The 21,993-nt window shown below is 46.6% G+C and overlaps 1 protein-coding gene across 6 annotated transcripts in view; it reads right to left on the bottom strand.

Annotated features, from left to right (window-relative positions):
* Positions 1-1,195: 1,195 nt before the first annotated feature.
* MARK2 (microtubule affinity regulating kinase 2) overlaps positions 1,196-21,993 on the bottom strand; it is a 462,018-nt gene continuing 441,220 nt past the window's right edge. For 5 of the 6 annotated variants that reach the window (XM_029614697.1, XM_029614694.1, XM_029614695.1 and 2 more), the window contains 2 exons: positions 9,340-9,384; positions 1,196-7,951 (listed from right to left, as the gene is read on the bottom strand). In XM_029614697.1, coding sequence (XP_029470557.1) covers positions 7,609-7,951; positions 9,340-9,384 — 388 coding nt within the window. In that variant the 3' untranslated portion in view covers positions 1,196-7,608. The remainder of the gene's footprint in view (positions 7,952-9,339; positions 9,385-21,993) is intronic. The other variant, XM_029614696.1, reaches the window with a different exon arrangement.

Here is a 21,993-nt window from a genome sequence, read left to right as displayed (position 1 = left end):
CCTGAAGTGCTTTACCGATGGCCTCTTGGATCATCTGATCCAATTCCTCGTGGAAGCCTGGGGCGTGGAACCCCGGCACCGGAGTAGGAGGCAGCACTGGCGTAGCCGGAGGGTCCAATGGTGAAGGTGGAATCGCGGATCCCGGCACCACTGAAGGTGGGAACGCCTCGGTGACCCGGTCACAGAAGAGGATGGGGCCTTTTCTGGAAGGGGCTTCTTTGTCTGTGGCTCTGTCAACGTCGATGCCGAGGACTTGCCTGGATCGGCCAACTGAGCCTTGCGATGAACGGTGTTGACGTTTTTCAAGATGATCTCCTCGCTCCTTTTCTTGAGGAGGCAAGGAGGGAATAGACACCTTTGGAATTGTCGATACCGGTCGGGCAGCAGCTGTGGCCTGGTGCTGGCGAGAGGTCGATGGCACCAGCTTGGACGAAGTCGAAGCTATCGATGTAGTCTGAGTTTTTGACTGAAAGAGAAACTCCATTTTCTCTAAAATGAGCCTTACGGCCCTTCGGTGTCATTTGGGCACATTTGGTGCAAGTTAGGACATCGTGGTCAGACCCCAAACAATTAACACAGACCCCATGCGGGTCAGTGATGGACATTGTTCGAGTACAGTCGGGGCACAGACGAAAACCCGACGCCATGACTCTGACAAAAATTTAACCACGGTGTGGTTGATGGCCGGTAGGCCCCGAAGGGATAACTTGACGGTAATCGACCGCAACAAGGGTGAAACCTTACCTTTCGACCGCGGAATATGGATATCGATAGGGAGACCCCTATGGGGTAGAATGTTTTTAGAAATTTTGAAAGAAGTTCCATGAGGAAAATTCCTGTCAGGAATCTCAAGAGAGCTCCTTAACCCGCGTGGCTACTGCTGCGCAGAAAAAAGAAGACTAAAGGGGGACCCCTGCTGGATGCAGGGTTGATGCATTGCTGGGCATGCCCAGTAGGTGCCAGTCAAAGTGCTAGAAACTTTGACAAAAGAGTTCCGTGATTGGGCTCCATCCTGATGTCACCCATATGTGAGGACTACCATCCTGCTTGTTCTGAGATAACATGGTTAACTGTTCTCTCCTGGACCCTGAATGGAGAAAGAAAAGTCTTTAGGATAGCTCCCTGAAGAGTTGCTGGGATAGAGAAAGCATGACAGCTGAAAAGGTGGGCAGAGAGTGAGAGACACACATTTAGGTCCACGCTTTCTGGAAAGTTTAATCTAGACCTGTAAATCTACAGTCAATGGCATTGTTGTCTTATCCCATAATAATCTTGTTTGGGGTGGGGGGGCAATGACATGATTTAAAAAGAAAAAAAAAAACAAAAACAAAAGAAAATCCAAGCAAAATCACAAAACTGAGGTATCAATATAACTATATATACAGCTCATATTTATAAACATCTCCAGAGAAAAATCAAACCCACCTACAGCTTTCTCTTCTTTTAATACATTTGTTTCTTTAACGAGCACTAGTAAATTTACTGAGGGATCAAAGTCGGAGCCTCCAGGCTGAAGGCCTGGTTGTGTTTTACAGTATTCTCCAGTGCCTGGGGAGGGCTGGGGATTGACTCAGTCTCACATGCTTGTGCTTTTGTAAGGTGCCTATAGTTTCCCTGCTCTTGCCCCTCCCCAAGAGAGCACCAGTCTTCACCACAGATGGGGCAAAATGGGATGCTGCTTAGCATTATATCCATGCTGGAAATCCTTGGGGAAAAAAAAAAAGCTCCATGTCTCACTCTTTCAGGTATGTGGAAGGAGATCTGATAAGCAAAGCAGTAAGAAATCTATCAGTGGCCAATCTAAGCTAGTGCAGCTCTTATAGCGCCCCCCCCCCCCCCCCATTGCATGCATGCTGTTCAAAGGAACAACAAAACTACAAGTGCTTGCATGCATGCAATGGGGAAGAAGTATGATTGGCTCTACCTGTCTAATAAAAAATAAAATACAATTTTTAGAACTAGAGTGCCCTTATTCTCATCTTTTGTAACACGTGGGGGTGGAAGATGGGCTCTTCATTTTCCCACCTCTAAGACTATTTTTAAATTCCCACATATGCAGAAAAAGAACAAACGACAGGCACAAGGTGGAAATCCAGGCCTGGCTCATCTGTTCCTCAGTACTTGATGCCAAGGAAGTGACACTGGAACCTCCACAAGACACAGCCTGCAGGACCATGAACGAACATTGCTAGATCCAAAGAACCAACGATGTGCCAACTACATCACAAACACCACACCTCAGCTTTGCACAATGATTTCTTCCTGGTGTTTCACATATTTTTTTTTATCATATAAAAAGATAATGCCACTCCCAGATATATATTTGTTTAGCATAAAAAAAACCCTCTCTCTCAATATGTGTGTGTGTGTGTGTATATATATATATTAGATATAAATAAATAAAAACTGGAAAATGAAGAGCCCTGGAGTGAAACCTCCAAAAATGAGGTGTGATGGGTGTTGTTTTCTGGTACAGCAGTGTGCATGAAGACAGCCTCCTCTTGCCCTAGCTAGTCATGGGCAAACAGCAGCTAAAAGATGCAGAACAGGTGCAGGAGCTGCTACCTGGCCCCATCAATAGGACATGTGGCACTCAGAAAGCACAATCAGTCACAGAGAAGCATGCACTATCTATGGCAGACGTGACCCAGTCCAATCCTCAAGAGCCAAAAACAGGCCAGGTTTTCAGGATATCCGCAATGAATATGCATGAGATAAGTTTTCAAATAGTAAAAGCAGGGCATGCATATCTATCTCATGCATATTCATTGCGGATATCCTGAAAACCTGACCTGTCTGTGACTTTCAAGGACCAGAGAGTCAGCCATCCCTGGCCGCTGGCCTAGTAAAGCCCTGGCTCCCCAATAAGCATGTTTGGATATTGAACATATTGACAATGTTTTCTGCACCGGAGCAGTTAATAGAGTAGCACAGTACCTTTATTTAGAGGCCTTTTTTTTTTTTATTATGGAGTGGGCTATTTCCTCCTGCTCCTTTGGCTTCTAGGGCTGGAATCTGGAGCCAGGACCCTTCATTCACAACAATGCAGGTATTTCTCCCCCTATTTTATATCACTGCCTGACTGACTTTAGTCCAGTTACTGTAGCCAGTCCTCAGCCTGCGCTCATGCACCAACACTCCTTCCAGAAACCTGCCATCATAGGACCTAAATCCAGCCACTAGCTATCACCAGCAGCCCCATCCCACCAGAAAGCAAAACACTGGAACTGGGAACTAGAACTCCTGTAGGGAGCAGGCTCCTCTGCAGAGCAGTGCACAGCACTGGCACTGAGCTATGGGGCTGGCCTGTTTTCCAACTGCTAAAGATGTTGGAAGAGAGAAAGTATGTACTGCTCTTCTAGGGCTAAAGGAAAGCTTCCACATTTTCTTACCTTTCCTGTAACATGATCACACCCCAGGATCAAAACTAGAGGGCTCTCCAACCATTGCTGGGTTGCATGTGCAACTGACATCTGTCAAGCCTGCTGTATCTGTCCCAAGATCAAGGCCTGGCCCCTAAAGTCACCCCACCCCCAAGGGATTGGGCCTTCCTCCCATCCTTATACTCACACAATATTGCCCCAAGTAAATATCTTTTCTTTCACACTCAGAACAGAGCTGAATATCCTCCAGGCCCAGTGCACAGATTATCTGTTTTTCTCAACAGGTGGCACTGTGACCATCTTTATGGAACACTTTTTGGCACAGTCAATTGCTCAGAACAGAATTACCAACAAGGTAGCAGCTGAGTGTCACATGGCAAAAGCAGAGTTAAAACAGTAGGTGTAGCTGACTAACCCCCAACATGGGTGAAACGAACAGAGCACATCTGGAGGGTGGTGAGAGATCTTCTCTCCCTCAAGGGAAAAGGTGCTCTCTCATCACACCCCAGGTAGAAAAGACAAGCAGCAGCCATAACCGTACTATATCCTGCATCACCCCACTAACTCTCTGAACTTATGGTACAACATAGAAACAAAATACTCCTAGCCTCTGCATCGTACAGCAGAGGAAATCTCTCTGTAATTTATTTCTAGGTAAATAGATTTACCCAGTTATAGCAACATTAACACATGGAGTGCTTATTGCAACTTCCTACCTCCCATCCAGCAGCACAGAGAGACAGCAGGAAATCTCAATGGGTTGGAAAGTCAGAACAGCTTCAAACTGAAAATCAGTTCCTCTACCACTCAGTAAAAAGGCTAGGAAGATACTGTGAGCCATGAGTGTATGTCAGAGGACAGGAACTTAAGCAGGATGTGCAAGAGATGATCTCTTATACTAGCTAAAGATATGGCTTCAACAAGAGTATGGCTACAAAGTTCAGAGAGGGAGAAGTGCAGCTGCATGAATAGGCAGGGACACACACATTGCTCTATTTCTCTCTATTCTGCTGTCTCCTGCTATGAATGACATCCACCCTCAGCCCACTGCAGGGAACAGAGCAGAAACCTGCCTGCACATGAGCCAGGAGACAGTCTGGGAATTTTCCCAGACATGCAGCTCCCTACTTTAATAAAAACAAGATAAAGATGACAGCAAGAACCAATAATTAAATGTAGAAAAAAAAAAATAAAATCCACCCTCCCACAAGTAAACCCTCAAAATAAATGTACATCTCAACATGGGAGGGGCAATGAAATAAGCTGGTACCCTTTTCTCCTCTCGAGAGAACCAAACTGTCCTGTAATAAATAAGCGCCAGACCAGCATGTGGTAAGAAAAGAACAGCATAGAGCTTCCATCATCTCCTGCAATGGAAGGAAGCCAACTGCTTAGAGAACCAGGCCCAGTTGTGTAACCTAAAGGGCTGGTACCTCTCTCTCTCTCTCTGTGTTTCTATGAATTGGGAGAGCTGGTGAGAAGGAACGGCTGTGGAAGTCGCAAATTCACTACATCCAGTACTGAGCAAAAAGCTCCATCATTCTTTACAAGAAAAAACAAAAAATATTTTACAGGAGCAGATTTCCACCATCTACAGCTGTGTTAACATTAAGCCCTAGAGGCACAGCAGGTACATTAAAACTGGTTTCCTCCATGAACACAGAAAGCATCACCCAGAGCTCTCTGCCTTAAAGACACAGCTAAACAACTCTGCTGCCACCATGAACCACCTGACTCTGCATACGAGAGCTCCTTCAGCACGGCTCAGTCACTGCAGCACAGCAAAGGAGGAAGTACAGACTGTGTCCCTCACCCTGGCTGATAATAGCAAAACCAGTAAGGTTGAGTCACTGGTTTGGTGGTGCGAAACACCTTCTGAGCACTGCATTCCACTGCCACAGGAAGCACAGCGAGGGAAAGGGTTAAGGCTGGGGTACAGAATCATTTTAGAATGCATCATGCTAGTAACATGGGCCATTGCTCCCAGAGTGCTATTCCATTTTCAATTGTGAATTGAAGAAGTCAAAATTGTTTTTCCATGCATCCAAATCTGTGCAATTTATCTGCATATTTGCTTGAAGTTACTGAAAGCTAAAGCAATACTTAGTTAAACCTGGTGCTCCTTGAGCTCCCAGTGTTCTCCACAATGGCAGAAGCTCTAGCAGGCTGATGCAATACCATCGCATAAAAAATGTGTCTCCAAACTGCACACACGTTTTTTGAACCTGCGCCTATCCCCCCTTTCCTGTGCTTTAGATGCAATAGACAAATGAGCTGCCGCGCTAAAAAGGACATGCAATAGATAATTTGTGCATCCCTAGCGCTCTGCATCAGGTGCCCAGGAGAGGTGGTTGTGCACCCAGAACAGCCTGGCCAAAGCTCCCTCCCCCACCCTAGGCAGGGCTGTTCCCCGACTGGTCCTTGTCAGTGAAAGGACCAAGCCCCTTTCAGGATAGTCTTCTGAAAGAGGACTGGTCCTTTCATTGATATACGACAGTGAATGGACCAAGTGTTAGGCACTTAATATTAATCTATTCACTCCTTCACTTACTGCTGGGCAGGGGTTCCTGGCCTGGAAGGGGGGGTGGGGGGATTTGGAGTCCGGCAAGGGCTGTATTACCACAGGGACCTCAGATGTGCCATTTCAGGTACAAGACAGCTGGGTCTGACCTGGACCACTTGGTCAAGTGGGTCACACCATGGGGATGCTGCTTTTTGTGATTCTTCCTATAAGGAACCACAGATCACAGGATTTTTTTTTTAGCCCTTGAACACAGCATGATTCTGGTTTCTGTGGTTGCCCCTACTTAGTATCACAACAATACTAACAGAAGGAATCACGGAAAGCAGACTTTTTGGGGTTTTTTTTCCAGTGAACTCCTTAGCGCGGCCTGCTTTAACAGCAGCTCCCAGGCAGGATTTAATTTGCCTCATTAAATTGGTACATTGGTCCTGCGGCAATTTTTGACATTGTGGGATAATAGCTAATAGCCTCATCTACATGGAATTTGCATGTAATGAGCGCTATTAGCTATGTGCTGCGCTGGACATGCATTTTGGACACACTAATCGCCGTATTGCAGCTGAGGTTATTTTAGAGCATCCAGAATGCACATCCAATAGAGTGTTAGCTGGTGCATTAGCCTGAGCGCACTATATTGCATCTGCCTGAGGGTGGGGGGATCTGGAGGAGCAATCCTCCCACCCACTCAAGCTTCATTAACTTTTAGGAAAGAAAAATATGCAGGAAGGAGGCAGCTAATACCCAAGCAACCACGAATGCCAGCCTGCCATTGCCCCTTTCATCCTACCTCAAGAGAGACAGTGACACCATCAGGCAAATTCCTTCCTTCACCTCCCCGAATTCGAAGCCTACCATGGCCACAGAGGCAGCAGGAGGAAGGGGCTGCCTACGATTCCATGTCACAAGACACAGGCTGAGCCAGTCCTAGTTTTACGCTAGTGCATGCCCTGCTTTTCTGAAGGAACAACCATGCCTGCAGTAGGATAAAAACAGGACTGGATGACCCTATCCTGTATGACATGGAACTGTTGGCCACCCTAGCAGGGTGAGGGAGAGCAGCATCTATCCATCCCCAGAGAGGAAGGCATGGCCCATCTCCACCCTCAGAACTATATACAAGTAATGTCCATTCACAGCTGCAGCCTCCCCACCTCAATATTACAGATCGTCTACAGTTCAGAGGCAGATGAGTTACACACCAGGAAATGCACATTTCCATCCTCCTCCGTCCTAGTATCTCTGAAGTTCTGAACATGGTTCTTTACAAAACAAAACAAAAAACTGGTGAAACAAAACCTGTGCAAATAGAAAACAGGCCAGAAAAGTACCATAAAGTCCTGATGCATTGGGGGGGGAGCTGCATTTTCCATGCCACATACATTACCCCTGCAACCTGCCCCTTTCTACATTGAGCCAGACGCTGGCTGGCTTGGACTTTTTTTTTTTTTTTTTTTTTTAGTTGATCAAAAATAGACTTTTTTCATCTTTATATTACAATGCTTTTCTCTTCCGCTTCATTCGTTCTTACCCTTCACCCCCCCCCCCCCCCACATAAAAATGGAAAGCACATGTAGTCCCCTTCTTCCCCTTTTGCCAATCTGGACCACACGCCTGCTCCTGCGGTAGGCGCCCTACAGCAGGTCTGAGACAACTGGCCTGCAGCCGGGTCCTTTGATCTAGGCGTAGGGCTTCCCTGCTGGGTTAAAGTTTCAGTTCATTGGCGATCTTGGAGGCAATGTTCTTGAAAGCAATGGAGGTGCCCGAGATACGTTTGAAGCGCACACCATTGAGCGAGAGGCGGGGTAGCTTGCACACCTCCATCTCCCATTGCACAAAGCTGTCATGGCCCGGCAGGCCGTGCATGCAGAGCAGTGTGTAGGCTTCCTGAACCTCACACTGACAGCTGTTGGCGTCCAGCACCTTACGAATCTCCCGCATCATCTCGTTGGGCTCCATGGAGCTAGTGGTCTTCATGCTCCAGGTGAAACGCAGTGAGCGGGGCTTCGAGTCCCGGGATTCCTCCTTCTCCAAGCCTAGGTGAGGTCTGAGAGAGAGGGAGAGACACAGACTGTTAAAAATCTGTTAACTACAAGGAAAGAACACTGACAAATTTGTTAAACAAAAATTGGCTTTGCAACTTATGCATTTTATGGTATAAGAAGTCGTCTACGAGCTAATGTGCAAAAACCAAAGTTGATGTCTTATGGTGTAAAAGATGTTCCTTACAGCATAAACTTTTACAAAGGGACGAGACTGAATTCTGGAACTTCCAAAGAAGAGCATTTAGTGGGAGGACTCACTAAATGTTATTGGCCCACTGTTAGTAATACTCATTTTGAGTGACATTATTTCATTTTATTCTTGTATGTCTGAAATCTTTTTCTGCCTGTTCTGGGGTCTTCTCGAGGAAGAGAATGGGGGTCTTAGCATCAGGAAGCTGACAAAACCAAAAGGATGCCAAGGTACCAAAGCAAGGCAGTGCAACAATTGATTTAGAATGGAGACATAAGCCTATTGATATACAAGGATTCAACTAGATAACACAGTGTTTAAGACACTGGCAGCAAGAACACCTTCACATACTGTTTCCTTCTCCCCAGAAACATTTCCATTCAAATGAGGAGGCATATTATCCTCCTCACAATACACAAAAGGCAAACCCTCCAATCCCTTCATACTTTACCCTCCCTCAAGCCAGGCTGCACATTAAAAATAAATACAGATCTTCTAAAGGAAAAGAGAGACTGTTTCCATCAGTGTCTGAGGAGAGGAGAAAGACCAGACAATTGCAGTGTCTCAGAATGCCTGAGGCAGTGGTACCAAGGAGAGAATGCAGAGGAGGAAAGGTGAGACCATGTCCCCTCAGCAGCTGTAAGTGCCTGAAGAGGCAGTGTCAGGGAAACACTGCAGTCAGAGGGTGACATGAAACACCAAAGAGGAGAGACCATATCCCTTTAGTGTCCAAGTGCCTGAAGAGGCAGTGCTATGGAGAGAGCAAGAATAAAGGAAACCACATTCTCTCAATGTTGTACAGCGCCTGAGGCAGTAGCACAAGGGAGACTCTGCATCCCCATTGTGTGATCTCCTGAGGAGGCCGTGCAAGGGAGAATCTGCATAGGAGGAAAGGAGAGACTGTGCCCCTGAGCATCTCTAAACACCTTAAGCAGTGGTACCAGGGAGAGACTGCAAAGTCAGAGAGTGAGAAATGAGACCCCAGAGGAATGGAGAGACAGATACCAAAGGGATGCAGAATACCTGAGGCAGCAATTCCAGGAAAAGAACACAGAATAAAAGAAAGATTGTATTTAATCATTCTCTCTGAACTGCTTGAAGAAGCGTGCTAGGGAAAGACTGCAGAGCAGGGGTGAGAGATGAGACGTCAGATGAAAGCATAAAGAAGACTAGGTGGTCATTTCTAGACCTAAGTCTCACCTGACACTCTCCACTCGGTCTTTGCCTTCTGGCTCATTCAGGTTCCTCAAAAAACAGAGTTGTGAAGTTTAGATTTTTGTTTCTGTATTTATAAAATATGTCATATTCAATAAGCTTTTCTTTAGTCTAAAAACTCTCCATTTACCAGGCAGGTAACTCTACCAGCTCCTTCATAGCACACAACAGGTGGGGGACAGTGCTGTTCTACTGTGAGACCTTCAAAAGTTATTCAAGACCTACAGATTATGGGTGCTGCAGGCTACATCGCTGGTGCATTTTAGGAGGGCCAGTATCCCTTCATATCAATATCCCAACATGACAGCAGGGGAGCTCCTCCATCTAAGTCAGTACTAACTCGGTATCACAGCATGGCGTTAGGCACTCCCTCTCTTTGAGCCAGTACTGTCCCATCATCCCAACATAGTGTTAAGGGCGCTCTTTCTTCTGGACCAGAACTGTCCAGTGTCCCAGTATGGTGTCAGAGGCGTTCCTTTCTAAGCCAGTACATTTTCCCAGTGTCCCAGCATGATGCTAGAGGGCACCATTTTTGCCTGCCATGAGTTGGCATCTGCTGTAGTTGGCACTGATGCCCAACTGGCACATGGCATGCTTAGCAGGAATGGCAGCTTGCCATTTGCCAGGTGACAGTTAGTATAAAGCTGCATCTGGCTTCTTAGTAGGAAAGCATTATACATTTTTCTCATGGAGCAATGTCTATCCAATTTTTTTTTTCAAATTATTTTGAGCAATGTACAGGGGGAGCCCTGATGGATGAAAGAAAAGAAATAGATGCCTGTAGTCTTAAAACAATCCTTTATTGTAGTGGAGACACAAGGGTAGCCCGACTCTGGCCGAGTTTCGCCGTTTCAAAACGGCTGCCTCAGGGGCTTACAATAATCTTCTTGAAATCATTAGTTATATATCAACTAAGAATATAATGTGATCATATAAAGAGCTGTATGATCTCTTATGTTGCGTCTTGAAGCATTCGCGATGGCAGAACTCCACTAGCAAAGGCAAACATGGACGGTCACATTATATTCTTAGTTGATATATAACTAATGAATTCAAGAAGATTATTGTAAGCCCCTGAGGCAGCCGTTTTGAAACGGCGAAACTCGGCCAGAGTCGGGCTACCCTTGTGTCTCCACTGCAATAAAGGATTGTTTTAAGACTACAGGCATCTATTTCTTTTCTTTCATCCAGGGGGAGCCCTGATGACATAGCAGCACCATCTAGTGTCCTGAAGAGGGAATGGAATTTATAAAGTGCCACTGCTCTGAATCTTTGCCAGCACATGGTTGATCATAGAGCAACAGCAACTACACTCCCTCTATTTCTCTGCAGCAGCACAGCAGCTATGCGTCCTCTCCTTCCTCTGCAAGAGTTGCAGCGACTTCACATCCCACCCTCCCTCCGCCTGCTTCTCTGTAGCAACAGCAGCAGCTGCACCTTTCCACTTCTCTGCAGAAGCAACAGCAAATACATATCCCCACCCCCTGCTGAACCTTGACCTCAGTTCCTTTGCAGAAATGGCAGTAGCATCTGCACCCCACCCCACCTCCAGCTTTCCTCTCCAGGAGCAGCAGCAGCTGCATCCCGAACACCATTCCTCTGCAGGAAGAGGATTCTCTCTTCTCCAGGTGCACAGCATGGGGCTAATGGGCCAAAGAGCTCTTAGTATGCACTCATTCACCTCCAACTTCAAATGTTGCCTCTCACATATCATATGGGTTAAGAATAAGATGTATTAGCAAAACTGTGCAGATATATCTGTGCTGCGGGGGATGGGGAGAAGATCTCAGTACCAGAATAGCAGGGGGTACTATAAGGCAGGATGAGGTGAATGGGCAGAGTTATGGTGGGGGGCTCAGTACTAAAATAGCAGGGTAATTCTATTTTATTTGTAAACAAAATATTTACATATACAATACATACATTTTTTTCCCAGCAGAAACGGACCTTAGTATCATATAGTTAAGGGATGCTATCGGACAGGAGTAAGGTGCATTAGCACACCTTGGGGCTAATGCAATAACAGTGCATAGAAAATGGGTGCTCGTATTGAGCGCCTGTTTTCCTAATGCACGCCCATCTACCTCTCCTGGGCATGCAATGCAATATGTTAATGAGATGCCACTCTAAAAAGGATGCGCTAGGGATCATGTGTGTGTCCCTAGCGCATCCTTGGCATCATAAGAACATGCCATACTGGGTCAGACCAAGGGTCCATCAAGCCCAGCATCCTGTTTCCAACAGTGGCCAATCCAGGCCATAAGAACCTGGCAATTACCCAAACACTAAGTCTATTCCATGTAACCATTGCTAATGGCAGTGGCTATTCTCTAAGTGAACTTAATAGCAGGTAATGGACTTCTCCTCCAAGAACTTATCCAATCCTTTTTTAAACACAGCTATATTAACTGCACCAACCACATCCTCCGGCAACAAATTCCAGAGTCTAATTGTGCGTTGAGTAAAAAAGAACTTTCTCCGATTAGTTTTAAATGTGCCCCATGCTAACTTCATGGAGTGCCCCCTAGTCTTTCTACTATCCGAAAGAGTAAATAACCGATTCACATCTACCCGTTCTAGACCTCTCATGATTTTAAACACCTCTATCATATCCCCCCTCAGTCGTCTCTTCTCCAAGCTGAAAAGTCCAAACCTCTTTAGTCTTTCCTCATAGGGGAGTTGTTCCATTCCCCTTATCATTTTGGTAGCCCTTCTCTGTACCTTCTCCATCGCAATTATATCTTTTTTGAGATGCGGCGACCAGAATTGTACACAGTATTCAAGGTGCGGTCTCACCATGGAGCGATATAGAGGCATTATGACATTTTCCGTTTTATTCACCATTCCCTTTCTAATAATTCCCAACATTGTTTGCTTTTTTGACTGCCGCAACACACTGTACCGACGATTTCAATGTGTTATCCACTATGACACCTAGATCTCTTTCTTGGGTTGTAGCACCTAATATGGAACCTAACATTGTGTAATTATAGCATGGGTTATTTTTCCCTATATGCATCACCTTGCACTTATCCATATTAAATTTCATCTGCCATTTGGATGCCCAATTTTCCAGTCTCACAAGATCTTCCTGCAATTTATCACAATCTGCTTGTGATTTAACTACTCTGAACAATTTTGTGTCATCTGCAAATTTGATTATCTCACTCGTCGTATTTCTTTCCAGATCATTTATAAATATATTGAAAAGTAAGGGTCCCAATACAGATCCCTGAGGCACTCCACTGTCCACTCCCTTCCACTGAGAAAATTGCCCATTTAATCCTACTCTCTGTTTCCTGTCTTTTAGCCAGTTTGAAATCCACGAAAGGACATCGCCACCTATCCCATGACTTTTTACTTTTCCTAGAAGCCTCTCATGAGGAACTTTGTCAAACGCCTTCTGAAAATCCAAGTATACTATATCTACCGGTTCATCTTTATCCACATGTTTATTAACTCCTTCAAAAAAGTGAAGCAGATTTGTGAGGCAAGACTTGCCCTGGGTAAAGCCATGCTGACTTTGTTCCATTAAACCATGTATTTCTATATGTTCTGTGATTTTGATGTTTAGAACACTTTCCACTATTTTTCCTGGCACTGAAGTCAGGCTAACCGGTCTGTAGTTTCCCGGATCGCCCCTGGAGCCCTTTTTAAATATTGGGGTTACATTTGCTATCCTCCAGTCTTCAGGTACAATGGATGATTTTAATGATAAGTTACAAATTTTTACTAATAGGTCTGAAATTTCATTTTTTAGTTCCTTCAGAACTCTGGGGTGTATACCATCCGGTCCAGGTGATTTACTACTCTTCAGTTTGTCAATCAGACCTACCACATCTTCTAGGTTCACCGTGATTTGATTCAGTCCATCTGAATCATTACCCATGAAAACCACCTCCATTACGGGTACCTCCCCAAAATCCTCTTCAGTAAACACCGAAGCAAAGAAATTATTTAATCTTTCCGCGATGGCCTTATTTTCTCTAAGTGCCCCTTTAACCCCTCGATCATCTAACGGTCCAACTGACTCCCTCACAGGCTTTCTGCTTCGGATATATTTTAAAAAGTTTTTACTGTGAGTTTTTGCCCCTACAGCCAACTTCTTTTCAAATTCTCTCTTAGCCTGTCTTATCAATGTCTTACATTTAACTTGCCAATGTTTATGCTTTATCCTATTTTCTTCTGTTGGATCCTTCTTCCAATTTTTGAATGAAGATCTTTTGGCTAACATAGCTTCTTTCACCTCCCCTTTTAACCATGCCGGTAATTGTTTTGCCTTCTTTCCACCTTTCTTAATGTGTGGAGTACATCTGGACTGTGCTTCTAGAATGGTATTTTTTAACAATGACCACGCCTCTTGGACATTTTTTACTTTTGTAGCTGCTCCTTTCAGTTTTTTTCTAACAATTTTTCTCATTTTATCAAAGTTTCCCTTTTGAAAGTTTAGCACGAGAGCCTTGGATTTGCACACTGTTCCTTTTCCAGTCATTAAATCAAATTTGATCATATTATGATCACTATTGCCAAGTGGCCCCACCACCGTTACCTCTCTCACCAAGTCCTGTGCTCCACTGAGAATAGATCTAAAATTGCTCCTTCTCTCGTCGGTTCCTGAACCAGTTGCTCCATAAAGCTATCATTTATTCCATCCAGGAACGTTATCTCTCTAGCGTGACCCGATGATACATTTATCCAGTCTATATTGGGGTAATTGAAGTCTCCCATTATTACTGCACTACCAATTTGATTAGCTTCCCTAATTTCTCTTAGCATTTCACTGTCCATCTCACCATCTTGACCAGGTGGACGGTAGTATACCCCTGTCACTATAGTCTTCCCTGACACACAAGGGATTTCTACCCATAAAGATTCAATTTTGTATTTAGTCTCATGCAGGATGTTTATCCTGTTGGACTCTATGCCATCCCGGACATAAAGTGCCACACCTCCTCCCGAGTGGTCCTCTCTGTCATTGCGATATAATTTGTACCCTGGTATAGCACTGTCCCATTGGTTATCCTCTTTCCACCATGTCTCTGAGATGCCAATTAAGTCTATGTCATCATTTACTGCTATACATTCTAATTCTCCCATCTTACTTCTTAGACTTCTGGCATTAGCATACAAACATTTCAAAGTTTGTTTTTTGTTTGTACTTTCATTCTGCTTTTTAATTGATAGGGATAAGTTAGAATTTTTTAGCTCAGGTGAGTTTTTAGTTACAGGCACTTGGACTACTTTTCTAATTATTGGAACCTCACTGTCGGGATGCCCTAATTCTAATGCATCATTAGTATCCTTTAAAGATACCTGTCTCCGAACCATGCACTGCTGAGCGACTGTTGGCTTTCCCCTTTGTTCTAGTTTAAAAGCTGCTCTATCTCCTTTTTAAAGGTTAGCGCCAGCAGTCTGGTTCCACCCTGGTTAAGGTGGAGCCCATCCCTTCGGAAGAGATTCCCCCCTTCCCCAAAAGATTCCCCAGTTCCTAACAAAACTGAATCCCTCTTCCTTGCACCATCGTCTCATCCACGTATTGAGACTCCGAAGCTCTGCCTGCCTCTGGTGACCTGCACGTGGAACAGGGAGCATTTCAGAGAATGCTACCCTGGAGGTTCTGGATTTAATCTTTCTACCTAAGAGCCTAAATTTGGCTTCCAAAACCTCCCTCCCACATTTTCCTATGTCGTTGGTGCCCACATGTACCACGACAGCCGGCTCCTTCCCAGCACTGTCTAAAATCCTATCTAGGTGACGCGTGAGGTCCACCACCTTCGCACCAGGTAGGCATGTTACCAGGCGATCCTCACGCCCACCAGCCACCCAGCTATCTACATTCCTAATAATCGAATCACCAACTATGACGGCCGACCTAACCCTTCCCTCCTGGGCAGTAAGCCTTGGGGAGATATCCTCAGTGCGAAAGGATAATGCATCACCTAGAGAGCAGGTCCTTGCTACAGGATCCTTTCCTGCTACACCTGGTTGGTGCTCTCCCATCATGAGACCTTCTTCCTCCAAGGCAGCACCAGGGCTGCCAGTCTGAAGTTGGGACTTGACTACTATGTCCCTGAAGGTCTCATCTATATACCTCTCTGTCTGCCTCAGCTCCTCCAGGTCTGCTACTCTAGCCTCCAGAGATCGGACTCGTTCTCTGAGAGCCAGGAGCTCTTTGCATCGCATGCACATGTACAACTTCTCACCGGTGGGTAAAAAATCATACATGTGACACTCGATGCAAAAGACTGGGAAGCCCCCCTCTTGCTGCTGGACTGCTGCCTTCATCTCAATTTTGATCAGTTCCTAGTTAAGTTTTAGGTTGCTATGGGAGTAGGAATGTGTCTAACGACCTTTAAATGTATTAATGAATTCACTATGTGTCTGGTAGTGGCCTACCGGGGTCTGATCGAATTCTCAATAACTTCAGTTAGTCAGCCTGAGTGACTCACTGCTCCCTTGATTAACAAATGTTGTTCCCTATTCAAACCCAATCACACTACCTCAACACCTTTCCAAGGTGAGTAACTGAGCTGAACTATTCAACTTTTTTACTTTGGTATATACTGCTCCTAGCTTATTTCTAGCTTCTGGCTACTTTTTGTGGTTTTTTTTTTTTTCAATACAAGCACTCAATTAGTATTAAATACAAACACTCAGCTCTTTAAAAGTCTGGAGAACACTCAGTTCTGCAGACTTTTAAAAATAAACACACTACCTCCTGCTACCTTATTGACTGACTAAAAATACAAACAGTCTAACTTGTTTATTCGCTGCCTACCTACTGCTACCTTATTGACTGACTAAAAATAGAAACAGTCTAACTTGTTTATTCACTGCCTACCTACTGCTACCTTATTGACTGACTACTTAAAAATGTAAACAGTCTAACTTGTTTATTCACTGCCTTTCTGACTATTAAAGGCACAAACACACAAACACACTAAATAATATTCCCAAATAGTTAACTTTGCCCCAGTACTTTAAAAAAAGACAATGTCCCAAGCAAAAACTTACTGATTCCTTTCAGCCACCAGCAAGGTGATCCTCTCCTCTCAGTGTTTCCACTGGAATGTCACCCAGGCACCCAGGAGACATGGCTGTGCACGGGTTAGGAAAATGGAAGCTCAATTTATGAGTGTCTGTTTTCCTATCTTGCGCACAGCCTTGGGTTAGGAAGATGGACACTCTTAAACTGAGCGTCCATTTTCCTAACCCACCGGGAGTTTTCTAGTGCATCCAATCGCACATCAAGCTGTGCACTAGGCCAAACGCATTATAATGCATCGGCCCCCTTGTTTGGGGAGTTTCAATACTATAATCACAGAGGTGACACAGGGTAGGACTGAGGCATACTGTTAGAATGGTTTGTGTAGGGAAAGGATGGGGGGGAGGGGGGGCGTGGTTCAAATCGGCTCCTCTTATATGCTAACTGGGTTGTCTTTCACATACAGTCTCTGCTTTCCATTCTAAACTGTCCCCATGAAGAGAAGGCCTAGGCTAGGGGCTTGTTTTTCTCTATTACTGCTCCCCCCCTCCCAGTATGGGGAATGCCCCACGAGATAGTCCTTCCAAGGTGTATGTATCATTCACACATGCCTACCAGGGCTTACTATCTCCATCTCCTATTTATACAAAATTGCATCTCTTGGAGAGGCTTACGTACCGCTTTTAGTGACTGACCAGTGCACAGGAGATTGACTTTCCTCACTGGTTTATTAGTTGTAAAAGCAGAGTTGCTTACCTGTAACAGATGTTCTCCCAGGACAGCAGGATGTTAGTCCACACAGATGGGTGACATCAGATGGAGCCATGTAACGGAACACTTTTGTCAAAGTTTCTAGAACTTTGACTGGCACACTGAGCATGCCCAGCATGCCACTAACCCTGTGGCCATACGGGGTCCCCCTTCAGTCTCGTTTTATAGCAAAAAAGTACGAGCGAAAAATAAAATAAGAAAATGTTATTGAACCCAACTCCGCGGGGTGGCGGGCAGGTTTCATGAGGACTAACATCCTGCTGTCCTGGGAGAACACCTGTTACACTTAAGCAACTCTGCTTTCTCCCAGGACAAGCAGGATGGTAGTCCTCACAGATGGATGAATAGCAAGCTACAGGCTGCCTTAGAACATAGTGGTCCAACCAGCATTCAAAATGTGCAACAGGCACAACAACCGGGGTGCTGTTGAAATTCACAGCGGGCTTAGGTAGGAAGAGTTGGGTTCTTACACTGGGAACAAATTCCGTAGGACAGACTGGCCAAAGATGCTATCTTGCCGACCAGCCTTGTCCAGACAGTAGTGAGCTGCGAAGGTGTGGAGAGAGCTCCACTTTGCGGCCCTGCAGATGTTGGCAATAGGTACTGAACGGTAGTGTGCTACTGACATTTCCATGGCCCTGATTGAGTGCACCTTCACTCGTCCTTGAAGTGGAAGGCCTGCTTGCTGGTAGCAGAATGCAATGCAGTCTGCTAACCAGTTAGATAGTCTGCTTGCCCACCGCAACTCCAAGTTTGTTTTTGTCAAAGGAAACAAAGAGTTGGGTGGACTGCCTGTGGACTGCAGTGCAGTCTAAGTAAAAGGCAAGCACACACTTGCAGTCCAAGGTGTGCAGAGCCCGTTCACCCGGGTGAGTGTGAGGTCTTGGAAAGAAAGTGGGCAACATGATGGACTGATTTAAGTGGAAGTCAGTTACCACCTTAGGTAGGAATTTAGGGTGAGTGCGCAGTACCACCCGGTCATGGAGGAACCTTGTGAAGGGTGAGTAGGTCAGAAGGGCCTGCAACTCACTGACCCTGCGAGCGGATGTAATTGCTATCAGGAAAATGACTTTCCATGTGAGGTATCCGAGTTCGCAGGAGTGCAGGGGCTCAAACGGAGGACTCATGAGCCATGCAAGTACTACGCTGAGGTCCCAGGCCACGACCGGTGGACGTAGTGGAGGCTTAAGCTGTAGTAAGCCTCTCATGAAGCACACCACAAGGGGTTGAGCCGATATCAGAGCATCCCCTATACATCGGTGGTAAGCAGGGATGGCACTCAGGTGTTCTCAGATGGAGGAAGTCTGGAGACCAGATTCCGAGAGGTGCCAGAGATAGTCTAGGAGTTGCAGCGTGGGGCAAGAAAAGGAATCAAAGCCTTTCTGCATGCACCACAAAGTGAATCTCTTCCACTTAGACCGATAAGACTTTCGCATAGGCTTTCGTGAAGCTACTAGCGAGACATCAGTAGAAAGGTTGAGGGGTTGCAGTATTAACCTTTCAACATCCAGGCTGTCAGAGATAGGGTCTGGAGGTTCAGGTGGTGCAATTTGCCGTGATTCTGTGTAATGAGGTTGGGCGCCATGCCCAGGCAAATGGGTTCCTGGACAGAGAGGTCGCGGAGAATGGGAAACCAGACTTGGCGTGGCCAATAAGGGGCTATTTGAATCACTGAGCCTCTGTTCTGTTGTAGTTTCACAAGAGTCTTGCTTATCAGCGGAATCGAGACCTGTAGTCCAGGGGTGGGCAAAGGTGTCCACGGCTGGTGTCCTTTGCTTCCTGTGTAGGGAGCAGAATTGTTCTACTTTGTGGTTCTGGTTGGACGCAAAGAGGTCGATGTCTGGTTGACCCCACCGGTGGGAGATTCTGCTCACAACAGAGGGATCCAGAGACCGCTCGTGGGGCTGGAATGTCCGGCTGAGGCGGTCTGTGACTACCTTCTGTGTGCCTGCCAGATAAGTGGCTCGCAGTAGTATGGAATGCGACAGGGCCCAGGCCCAAATCTGCACCGCCTCCTGGCAGAGCAGGTAAGAGCCCGTGCCCCCCTGTTTGTTCAGGTACCACACAGCTACTTGGTTGTCTGTTTGAATCAAGACGACCTTGTTGGACAGAAGTCCCGGAATGCATAAAGGGCGTACTGCATTGCCCGAAGCTTTAAGAAATTGATCTGACAGGTTGCTTCGGTTTTTGTCCAAACCCATTGGGTTTGCAGGCCTTCAACATGGGATCCCTAATCAAGGTTGGATTAGGGATTAAGGTCACCTGAGGAGCTGATGGCTGGAAGGAGAGACCTTTGCGCAAGTTGGCCTTGTGCGTCCACCAAGCGAGGGATAAACAAAGCAGGTTGGTTATTTGGATTACAGATGAGAATGGCTGACTGGCTTGATTCCACTGAGATCTCAGGGTCCATTGTGTGACTCTCATGGCTAGGCGGGCCATTAGGGTGACGTGGACCGTTGACGCCATATGGCCTAGCAACGTGAGTAGCTGGCGAGTCGAGGCTGCTTGCCGACAGCGGATTGAGCTGGCGAGGTTGGACAGCGTGGTTGCGCGTTCGTTGGGGAGGAATGCCTAGGCCACGGTGGCGTCCAGGTCTGCTCCAATAAAGGACAGATGATGAGACTGTGTCAAATGGGATTTTGGGTAATCTATCAGAAACCCCAATGACCGGAGAATTCGTATGGTGAGGTGGAGGGAGTTGAGGGCCCCCTTCTCTGAATGGGCTTTTTAGGAGCCAATCATCCAGATTAAGGAAAGACATGGACGCCCTTGCGGTGTAACTGTGCTGCCACAACTGCCAGGCATTTTGTGAACACTTGGGGCGCCGAGGCAAGGCCGAATGGCAGTACCTTGTACTGACAGTGCCCATGTCCCACTACAAATCGCAGGTATTTGCGATGAGGAGGAAAGACTGCATTATGGGCATAAGCGTCCTGTAGATGCAGAGAGCAGAGCCAATCCCCCTGCTGTAGGAGCAGGAGCATGGTGCCCAAGGACACCATTCTGAACCATTCTTTGTGGAGGTACCTGTTTAAGTCTTGAAGATCTAGGATAGGTCGGAGGCTGCTGGTCTTTTTTGGGATTAGAAAATACCGGGAGTAGAATCCTCTCCCCTGCTGAGTCGAGGGAACAGGGTTCTACGGCTCTGGCACGCAGAAGGGCTAAGAGCCCTGACTCGAGAATTACTGTGTGATTATTCCGGCTCCACGCCGGAATGGGTGGGGAGTCCAGGGGCACAATTGAAAAATGTAGGCGTTAACGGTGGGTTATGATGGACAATACCCATTGGTTGGTGGTGATTGGGCGCCAATTGGTTGCAAAGTGGCAGAGGCGGCCTCCCACTGGTGAACTGGGTTGTGGGATCGGGGGGGGGGGGGGGGGGGGGGTGTGGCTGCTGCTCTCTAGATAAGAATCAAAATCCAGCTGCAGGTCCAGATTGGGGAGCTGGCCGCACTCTAAAGTCCTTGTTTGACGTGTATGTCCTCTCTGGGGGGACAGAGTATGGGACGGAGGAGGGTAGTACCTACGTGGTCTATAAAATTGTTTTCTAGTGTCCCTACATGTGCCCCTATGGGCTACGGAAGGGGCATCTGAGGTGGCAATTGATAGTTGACGCAGGGTTTCATGATGGTCCTTAAGATGGGCCACTGCATCCTGGAACTTGTCCCCAAACAGGTTATCTCCTGTACAGGGGAGATCAGCCAATTTGTCCCGTACCTATGGGCGTAGGTCTGAGGCCCTGAGGCAGGCCCAGCATCATAGGCTGCTCTGACCTTGTGTTTCCCAGCTTCTAATCCTTTCGGTAGGATGGAGGCTAAGCTTTCCTGGTACTGCTGTGGTAGGGTCTCTGAGAATTCTTGGACTTGTTTCCAGAGATTTCTATTATATAAGGTCATGTATAGTTGGTACGCTGCTATACGAGCAATTAACATGGACCCTTCAAACAATCTGCACCCTAATGCATCCAATGCATTCTGTTCCTTTCTAGGAGGAGCAAAGGAGTGTGGATGTGATCTTTTAGTCTTCTTTTGGGCTGATTCCACAACCACAGAATGGTGGGGCAATTGGCTCTTCTGAAACCCTGGGGCTTGTTGAACTAGGTATGTGGCATCTGTCTTTCTATTGACTGGAGGTACAGTACCTGGGTGATCCCATAGGCAGTGTAAGAGGTCGAGAAGAACTTTGTTCACTGGGATTGCCATTACCTTTTTTGGAGCATTTACGAATTGTAAAACCTCCAACATTTTGTGCTGAGGGTCCTCCTCCGTTACCAGTTGGAATGGGTTAGTTTCAGACATCTCCTTGACAAAACTGGAAAAGAAGAGGTCTTCCGGAGGAGAACAACGCCTTTCTTCTGGGGGTGAAGGCTCCGAGAGAAGTTCCTCAGAAGCTTGTGAGGAGTGCTCAGAGGATGCATCCTCCCATGGATCATAGGGAGTCTCCCCTTCACCAGCTGGGCATCCAGAGGGAGGGAAAACACCAAACCTGAGAGGGTGGGAAGGTGGCATCGATGGATGGCAAGGCGGCATCGAGGCAGGCGGTGCTGGCACAGAGGTGTGCCGAGGCATCGATAAACCTGATGGCCCTGGAACGGGTTCTGGCATAGGCGGGTCCCGTGTAGGGGCTGGGCCGGAGACCGACTCTTCCTCCTCCGAGGAACCTAGAATTGGAATTGGTGGAGGCATCGATGGTTGACTCTGTGCCAGCGGATCCGATGGCACGGGTTGAGTCGGTAGGGCACCGATGAGTGTCCAAACGCTCGAGGAGCAGTGCAAATATTGAGGGCACCGGTGGCAATTGGAAGCTCCAGAGGGCATTCAGCACTGCCTGTTGAACTGGTCTGTCCAATTTCTCCCTAAAGGCTGGCGTAGATAACACTGCAC

This window comes from Rhinatrema bivittatum, chromosome 8 (genome assembly GCF_901001135.1).
Source record: "Rhinatrema bivittatum chromosome 8, aRhiBiv1.1, whole genome shotgun sequence".
In the NCBI taxonomy this organism is placed as follows: Eukaryota; Metazoa; Chordata; class Amphibia; order Gymnophiona; family Rhinatrematidae; genus Rhinatrema; species Rhinatrema bivittatum.
This window is presented reverse-complemented; position numbering and strand designations above follow the sequence as displayed.